The sequence below is a fragment of the Asterias rubens genome, chromosome 11, assembly GCF_902459465.1.
Source record: "Asterias rubens chromosome 11, eAstRub1.3, whole genome shotgun sequence".
In the NCBI taxonomy this organism is placed as follows: Eukaryota; Metazoa; Echinodermata; class Asteroidea; order Forcipulatida; family Asteriidae; genus Asterias; species Asterias rubens.
In genome coordinates, this window is record NC_047072.1 from 9831756 (window position 1) to 9841690 (window position 9935).

The window sequence follows — 9935 nt, forward strand, 5'->3', positions numbered from 1 at the left end:
TATAAATAAAAACTAGGAAGAGCTGAAGGACTCACAGGAAGAGCATACAAGAGCATACATACCAGGAGGAAAGACGAGATTGAGACTAAATTCTTTAGAATATAATCAATTAATAGGCCTAATCCCAAAAGTTATGCCTAAATCATAGAACTAGGGCCTAAATTGTTATCTTTGACATTGTATCAGTGCGACGACCGTTAAAGCGCAACGGCGCCCTCTATTGGTTAACAAAGTCATTCAACCAAACTTACTATCGCCGTATTATACTAGTTCTCAGCACATTGGACTATAGGCCTACGTATGGCAGAACAAAACTTACGTACCGCAGCTTTGGATGGTTTAATGCATATTAAAAAAATAATATTTCTCTTCGAAGCACTAGAAAAAAGGTATCACTTGCGTGATTACAATAATAATAATATTAGAGATCTAGAGCCGTTTCACATCACCGCGTCAAACATAACCGACTTGTCCGCAAGGCTAACTTCCCAGTCACCTGACATGCTCCCTAGTATCACCACGTGACAGTGCAGTGTGACAAAAACAATCACAAAGCAAGGAGGAAACTAGACGATGCTCCTAATGTGACAGGTGATGATTTACGGCTTAAAATCAACAAAATGTCGCGAATGTTGTGTGTTTTTCTAGGTACTGTTTACCTTATATCTGTTGCCGCTACCACCTTCATCAGTTCCGGTGGTTTTCAGAGTGACGGCCTGCAGAAGTTGCCAAGATATGTTTTGAACCTCGATCTGCCAGAAGAGGACCGATGGCAACCCATCCTCAAACACTGGGATGCAGAACTCTACCGCAAATACGTAGAGTCGATGTTGAGGTATAATTATGAGGTTCACTGATTTTGTTGCTACTTGTGGTTTATTTCTTGATAGATTGATTGAATGTTCTTCTCCTACTAGTACTAGAATTTATAGAAACTATAAAGGCTCCCCCTGTCACGTGAGCGATCGTGTGCTTTTTGAAAACATTTTGATCTGATATAGTTTTACTTCACATAACGCGGTTATATAGTATACAAATATTGAGTGGCTCAGAGTGGAATGGGAGGAATATTATCGCAAGGTAAAACTTGGACTGTTCCATTTAACGAGGCGAAGCCGAGTGAAATGGAACAGTCGATATTTTACCGAGCGATAATGTTCCTTCCATTCCACGAATTAAAGCCACTCAATATTTGTTTTATATAACTGACATTATTATATAGATCCTTGTCATTTGATGTAATAATAGCGCCGCGTAGCGGCAACAATGCACAAATCGGATCACAACTTTTTGCGCAGTTGCTCCTTTGTTTTAGCAGCGGCGCGGCGGGCGGCGGTGCTGTACTGCTCAAAAACATTGGGAACAAGGATGATCCTTACTGTTGAATGGGAAATGCTATTCCCCATGGGCGAATAGGTCTTTTTGATAACCGGTGCGGATGGGAGTAATAGTGAATGTCGCGTGAGTAAGTTCCACCAATCAAATGACAAGGATCTGTATGTCAGTTATATAATACAGTTTATCAATTTATCACCCACAATTTGAATCCCAGAAGTGTTTGATTTCAGAATATTGGGCCTATAAAGATCTTCTTCTTCCTTGGTTAGTGAGTGCAGTCCGCCGATGGCGTATTGCGCACTGTAAAAAATGCATCATTTTTTTCCTACAGTAAATATTCTTCAAACGAGACAGCTGCCCTGATGGAAGTAATTGGAGAGGAGATTGAGAAGTATCTACCATCACCCTATGCGGGTGAGATCAGAGGAATCGCCAAGCACTTCAAACTCAAAGTTGGAGAAATGGTCTTTGTTAATATCTTCTACGATGTCTCAGTGTAAGTACTAGTAAGAGAGAAATCCTTCTAAGGGGCCATTTAGAATGGGAGACTTTGGAACGCTAGGTGGCAGCAGACTTACCCGTAGACTTGATGAAAAGTCGTTAGGTGCTACCTATTTGTCTGGCTTTCATGCAACAGTCACAGTGTGATGTTACATATGCAACAGTCGTAGGTAGCGCGAGGCAGCTCTAATTGCGACTGACTCACACACACATACTGGAATCGAGGGTGTGTGTATCGTCCCTGTAGCTACACCGCACTGTAACTACACACCGCGCTTAACAATTACCGTCTTGACTTCCAAGATAACTTAACCGGTAATTTTTTTCCATTGTTTACGTAGTTCTTAGCATGGGCACATTATCAGGAACAATGGACTTTACCTAGTAAGTCTGCTGCCACCAAGCGTCCCGAAAGTGTTAACGTTATAAAACAGTTATTTGTCCCCAAAAATTGTGGGTGGGTTAAAAGAATTATCGCAAAATAAAATTCAATATTCTTTATTATTAAAAAAACAAAAACAAGAAGAAGACAAAATGCCTAGCTGGCCAAGATTGTAAATTTCATACAAAAACTGCAAAGTAAAAACTTTTGGTGTAAAGGAACATTACATAGTTAGATTTGCTAACTAAAAAAGTGCTCTCAGTGTAAGCACTTTATGTAATCCACCATAAACATAACCTGACAAACCTGTAGAAGTTTGAGATCGATCGGCCATCTGGGTCACGAGATAATAGTGGAAAACCGATTACAAATTATTTGCATTGCATCGATGCCAAAACAAAAATGAATAAAACGCTCACTGAGCAATAAACTCAACAAGCGAAGTTTAGATTACTTATTTCTCATCAAATATGAAATTTCTGACAGAAATATTTCAAAGGATGTTGTCTACTATCATAATCATTAGACCGTGTAAGTTTTGTGTAAATCTGTGGTCTTCATGACTTTTGTTTCTTACCAATTCTGTAATGTTTCTTTAAAGCCATTGGACACTTTCGGTAAACAGATATTGTCCAAGGCCCACACTTCGTGTACGACAACTTATATATAAAATAACAAACCTGTGAAAATTTAAGCTCAATCGGTCATCGCAGTCGGGAGAAAATAACGGGAAAACCAACCCTTGTTTTCCCACGTTTCGCCGTGTCATGACATGTGTTTTAAATAAATCCGTAATTCTGGCTATCGAGAATTTATATTGTTTTTTAAATGTTTTTTCAAAAAGTAAAGCATTTCATGGAATAATATTCAAAGATAAGTCTTTCACCATTACCTTCTGTAAACCCTGTAAATTATTTGTAAATCTGTGAACTTTTTTTTTTCTGTACCGAAAGTGTAAAATGGCTTTAAGCCAGGAAAAACAAGTGGAAATGACTGATATTGGAGATGTTTTATCTAAAAAATATGAATCATTATATTGGCCTAATTGCACTGTTGCATAATTAAAATCGCCTTGCCCTCTCAAAACTGAAATTCCTGGCTTGAATTTTAACTTTGGCAATAAAATATTGAATATAATTTATGTTCTATATAATTATAGAGGATGTACCAGCATCGTAGCACAGGACAGTCAGGGGAGTATCTGGCATGGACGCAATATGGACTACTCAAACTCGCCAACGCTCAGAAACTTGAGTGTAATAGTGGACTTCCAGAGCAATGGGAAGGTGAGTTTTAGCAAAAAAAACATCTACAAAGGGCTTGAAATTAACATTGGACCCCAGTGCCACAGCAGCTGATTTCACGAAACTCTAGGATTAATCCTAACTCGAGTTCAGAAGAGTAGCCCGTCCTAACTTAGGATGGGTTCAATGCTTCCTACGTATTTGGATACAGAACTCAACTCGTCCTAAGTCCTAAGATTAGTCCTCAGTTAGAAAGAGTCTGGTGAAATCGACGGCAGGTCAGTGATTTTAGTTTCGGGCCAGTAAATTAACGACTAGTACAAGTCCGGGGTGGTCTTGTGTTTTTAACTAATGTAATAATAACACCTCACTTATTTCCGGTCTTCTAACAAATTTTCTGGTTCAGTAAAGGTTCTGAGCTACAAGCCCTGCAGTAGGCCTACTGTTTTTAATCACTCAATCTAAGGTATTTACTGTTGATTGTTTTTCTTTCTTTTATCGGCAGACTTTGTACACATCAACAACATTTTTAGGTCAAACAGGGACCTTCACGGGACAAAGGCCTGATGCATTTACAGTGTCCTTCAACCAGAGAAGTAAGTCAGTATTGATTTTGGGTAACAACACAGCGGACCTCACTTTCAGGGTTTTAAAGTTTTTGTTTATGATCAAACTGAATTTCATGAGGTAAGTCTCTGTGTGAATTTTGCAGATCAAGGGACTCTGGTTGATGACATCATACAGATTTTCAAAGCCCTAGTCAATGATAGAACTGTCTTCACCTCGTTCCAGATCAGAGATGTAAGTGTTTATAAGGTGTTCCAACGTTATTACCCCTGGTTATCCACTGAGCAGTTTGTTTCATTCCTTAAACCATCTCAGCTCCCTTGGGAAAATCAGTCGGAGCTGCCATAGATACGCACTAAGCTAAATCAATTACAAGAACCATCTCTGCCCTCACAGGTACACATAACCATTTATGTCAGGAGATTGCGCTGGCTCTGTAAGCGAAGAATACCACAGACCCAATGGTTTCAGTGGATAAACTTGCAGTGACTTAAGTTTCCAATTTCTGTGTTATGATTGGTCTGCCCTGAAGTGACGATGTTTGTCAGATACACCAGCATCAGTTAACTTTATAATAATAAAATTTGCATCCCCTTAAGGTGATCCCCTGGCTGCCGCTTCCCAGGTTGTATCGTAATTTGGGTGTGATCTCTGGCTACACGGCAGTTAACGGTTGTATGGCTTCTGACTGGCACCCCCGAACAAAGATATTGACAAAATAGGGACACCGCCAATATAGGGCTAGATAGCTCAGTTGGTAGAGCGCCGGCACGTTAATCCGGAGGTCATAGGTTGATTCCCACCCAGTCAATTCTTTGTTCAACCCCAAAAATCATTGTATAATAATTGCACGTAGTTGTTTTGTGTGTGTATATACTATGAACCTCTATCAGTGCGATTTGTGCAAGGTCAAAGGTGCATCTGGCAGTTGGGCAAGGTCAATACCTGGAATTATTCATAAGCCTTGAAGTTGACCTCCAAGATGTTCAGGCTACCCTGGGTCAAAATTCCAGTTGAACCTAGTTAAAATACGTTTATCTGGAACTAGTTGAAAACCAGTTGATAAACTAGTTAAACACAGTTAATTATGAAAAATCGACAGAAACCAACTGGTTTAAAATTTGAACATAGTTGAACACAGTTCAACCTAGTCCAAACCAGTTGGTTAATATGGAAAATGGCGAGTTTGGTAACTATCCAGTTGAACCAGTTGACCCCAGTTAACTGGGTTCAGCTGGAATTTTGACCTGGGAAGCACTGCTTTACTTTGGAAATTACTTTTGAGCTCCCATCCAATCAAATGGCATTCTGAGAGATTAGATTTTCTCTAAATTTGTTTGTAGGTCCTATCACGTAAAGACACTGTGTCCTTTGAACCTGCCCTGCAACGGCTCGCGAACGTTCCCCAGACAGCACCAAACTATTTCATCATTGGTGGCATGCAACCAGAAGAGGGCGCAGTTGTCACCAAAGGACGATTGAAAGCAGTCGACGTCTGGAAGCTCAACTCAACAGAGGGAAGGTCAGTGCTTGGGGAAAACATTTTTTAAAAATGCGTTGCCTGTTATATAGCTGGCCATTTAAAAATAAGGGTAAACAAGTGATAAATGTTCTCCATGGGCATGGCTTTGCCTCATCCCTGGAACCAGGCCTATTTCTCTGTCATTATACTGCCACATTAAATACATTGGACACTATTGGTAATTGTCAAAGACTAGTCTTCTCACTTGGTGTATCTTAACAAATATGCACAAAATAACAAAGCTGTAAAAATTTTAACTTTGGTCGTCAAAGTTGCAAGTTTATAATGGAAGAAAAAACACCGGGACCTTGTCACACGAAGTTGTGTGCTTTCAGATGCTTGATTTCAATTAATTCTGAAGTCTAGAAATCAAATTCTTGGAAAATTACTTCTTTCTCGAAAACTACATTACATCAGAACCCTTATTGATGTGATATTCGTACTGACAGCTCTCCATTGACTGTTAACAAGTAAGTTTTTATGCAAAACAATTATTTTGATATTACCAATAGTGTCCACTGCCTTTAAGCCTCTTTTACAGTTACTAATGGAAGGCGTTCCTGTGGCCTCTCATGGGTTGTTCTACCTAATTTTAACTTTGGCCGCACCACACATTTGTCTGCTCATTCTCATAGTTATGCTCTAGTGGTACACATCAATAATTGATTACAAACAATATATAGTAAGTTTGTAACTTTTATAGGCTTTAACTTTCCTGCTTTTTTCTGTGGCGTGTCATGGCCGAGCAGTGAAGAGCACAGGATTCAAGCTCTGGTGTTTGATCAGCAGAGTGGAGGTTCGAATCCCGGCCGTGACACTTGCTACGTAAAATTGGGGAGGTAGTGCCTTCTGCTCTACCAGCAGGCTTCGGATTGATGATACCCAAGCCTACATCCATATGGACTGTAAAAGGGGTAACCCTGTTTCAGCCCTAGGAGTAGGAGGCAACGACTCTGGAATAAAATAATTGTAGCCCACACATTGAAGTGGCCTTCAGGCCTTGTGTGGCAGGCGACTTGCATATTTAAAAAAAAAAAACGTTGGTCCTCTTTTTGCTATAAATTTATATGTTTTTGTTTCTGTCTCTGGATCAGAAGGTCCGGTTTGGATCGAAAGCTTATCTACCCTACTCAATTTAACATTCTTATATAATGCACAAATCCTAGTACCATGAACCTTTTTGTGGAAGGTAATGTAGATATTGCTATTCAGTTGCTTATCTCTTGGGAGAGGTCATTTTCCTTAAAATTAAAGTTCTTTAGACTGCTTATGTTTTAAAAATTGAATTTCCAATAGAAATGCAGTTTTATAGTATGCCAGATGTAATCAGAATAGCTGTTGTACAAGTTGTTAATTTTTTTCTGTCAGAACTAGTTTTATCTGCAAAAATTTTGGCATTTATTTTAACAACTAGGCCTTTGGGTTTTTTTTTTCATTATTTATATTATTTTACAGGCTGACTTAATCATGTATACATGATAGGCTTTTAAAGACTTTCAGGTTATTATTAGTGTTTCTGATTATTCCAGGGGCAATAGGTTTTTGGAAATCAAACTGTATACCGTAGGAAAAATATAATACGTTCAGTAACCAAAATTTTATTGAAATGTGGGTGTGTTCAGTTTAGGTAAATTAGGCCTATTTATTTATTTGTTCGATATTTATATATAAATTTTAATCATTTATTGTTTATTTTTTGGGGTAAACTTACTTATTTGTTATTATTTATTTATTGGATTTATTTTATTCTGTTTATTTAGGTGGTTTTTGCTGGAAACCAACTACGATCATTGGATGGCACCCCCAGAAAGCGACGATCGAAGGTAAGATCCTCTTTCCTCTAATGAATGAAACAGTATGTAGCAAAGGCTCTTTTGTAAGCTACAGACATAGCTCCCGACTTGGCTAAGGCATACTCTAGAGATAATAGGTGTGAGTTGGGGATGTGTTTTTCTGCCGTCTTTTTTCTTTAGTGGAGCTTTGCAGAAAAGTAAAATGTTCTCGCCTTAGAACGGGGTGGGGCCTTAACGTGCCATTCCTATCACAGCACCGAAGCTACCAGCTCAAATTTGTGTCAGTGTGGCAGCCCACAAACCACAGCCCATCAACCACATCATTCATGACTGCCCTGACGTCAGACTACCAAAGGACGAGCACGGAATCAGTGACCTCGATGAGGATACCATTAGGTGCCTTAAAGTCACTTTAGTACAAATCTAATCTAATTTTCACCTTGGTCCAGAGATCAAACAAAAGAAGAGCAGTAATATGTAAACCAGCATTTTTTTGTTATTACGTTGACAAAAACATATCTATGACTGTACCTTTAAATCTCCTCAATCGCTTTTTAATCATTTGACTGTCACAGGGATCCAGGAAACAAAGCCATGAATGCCACGGGTTCAAAGGTCATCGACCTGAGTCACCTTCTTGAGGTGTTATCTATCCCTCTAGTGTGCAATAGGTAAGTCTAGCCTTTTAATACTAATAATATAAATAATAATAATAATAATGGTTTCTTATATAGCGCTCAAATTCCTTACTAAGTGACGCTCAAGGCACTTCAACATTCAGTATTTTCCTGCAAGGTATATAGGAGTGCATTTGAATTATGAGAGCCACTCATTATACGTAGCACCATGCAATGTTTTACAAGGTGCTGTGTGGCGCAATATCCAGCCAATCAAACCAGGACTACTTTGGAGAACCCCCAGTCTCTTTATGATAAGTGCACTGATGGGGTTTTTATGTACATTACACAGCACATTGTGAGAATACTGGTGTTGGACAATAACTAAAGGTGTCCAGCCGTTGATTTCACCAAACTCTTTCTAACTTAGGACTAATGTTAGGGCTTGGGACTAGTTAAGTTCCCTATGTGATGTAAGACAGATGTAGAAGATGTAGAAGATGTAGAAGATGTAGAAGATGTAGAAGATGTAGAAGATGTAGAAGATGTAGAAGATGTAGAAGATGTAGAAGATGTAGAAGATGTAGAAGATGTAGAAGATGTAGAAGATGTAGAAGATGTAGAAGATGTAGGACCTCTTGTAGACCTCCATCCTCACACAAATTCCCATTGTACTTATGTCTTCCTTAATCATTATAATATATTAAAATTATGTCACTTTTCTTTGTGTGTGGTAAAAACAAATTAAAAAGACGCATTGAACACATCCTAAGTTTGGACGGGATGGGATACTCGTCTTAACTTGAGATAGGATTAATCCAAGCGTTTCGTGAAATCGGCTGCAGGGCTTATAACCTGAGGCTACTCTTACCTAACTTATGTTTTTTAAATTAAAATATGACCGTAATTCTCTCTTAATTATCTGAATTGCAGAAACACTATATACACCACGCTGATGAGTGCAGCCCACCCTGGTAGTTTCGTCTCCTACTACCGCCAATGTAAGTAAGTAGACAAATACTGGACATCACCTACAAGCCCTCGGCAGAGCTGCCATCTCTCCCTGATTCTGCAGAAAGTTCCCTGAAAATGAACAAATCTTCTCACGTTCTGATTTGAAAATCTCCCTGATAAAGGGATGGTACACGTTTGGTAATTACTCAAAACAAATATTAACTTAAACACTGACTTGGTAACTTGTATAAAACATTGTGAGAAACGGCTCCCTCTGAAGTAACATAGTTTTTGAGAAAGAGGTAATTTCTCACTAAAATATTAAAAGACTTCTAGCTAAAAATCTTTTATTCGTAGCTGAAAGCACACAAATTTGTCCAACAAGGGTGCTTTTTCTTTCATCTTTTTTTCGCAACTTCGATGACCGATTGAGCCCAAATTTTCACAGGTTTGTTATTTTATGCATATGTTGAGATACACCAAGTGAGAACATTGGTCTTTGACAATTACCAATAGTGTACAGTGTCTTTAAAGAAACATTGTCCCTATTATGTTGAATGTAATTCTAAATATTATCTCCCTGAATCATGGACAAAATCTCCCTGATTGCAAGATGCTAATGTTGGCAGCTCTGCTCTGGGAAGCAACAACTCCCTGATTTGTTTTGTTGTTTCCGAGTGCGTTATGTGTCGAAAACTACATTACGTGATTGGATGCAATTTTGAAATTTTAAAACAATCCGATGAGGAGAGTGAAAGCGCCAACAAAGGATTTCTGCTTCTGGCCACAAGAAGTAAACATACTTTTGAGTGGGTGTGTTCATTACATTTAACTGCTTTGGTCATTAAACTTAATGGATGAGCAGTTAATCTGCCTGTTGCATTCACCAGCCTTACTAATCTGTGCATGATCCAATGGAGTCCACCAAGCTAAGCACAACAAAATGATGCTTACCAGAATAAACTACTATGTCACATGTACAATTTGTGACTGGTATCCTGTTCATTTTTGCTAAGC

General features: G+C 38.7%; 1 protein-coding gene across 1 annotated transcript; it reads left to right on the forward strand.

Moving 5' to 3' along the window:
* Nucleotides 1-545: 545 nt before the first annotated feature.
* On the forward strand, nucleotides 546-9152 carry LOC117296816 (N-acylethanolamine-hydrolyzing acid amidase-like). The gene is made up of 9 exons (XM_033779881.1): nucleotides 546-835; nucleotides 1670-1834; nucleotides 3381-3507; nucleotides 3971-4061; nucleotides 4178-4266; nucleotides 5376-5554; nucleotides 7315-7377; nucleotides 7923-8018; nucleotides 8898-9152. The coding sequence occupies exons 1-9, from the start codon at nucleotides 621-623 to the stop codon at nucleotides 8971-8973; spliced, it is 1101 nt and encodes a 366-aa protein (XP_033635772.1). The 5' UTR covers nucleotides 546-620; the 3' UTR covers nucleotides 8974-9152.
* Nucleotides 9153-9935: the final 783 nt, after the last annotated feature.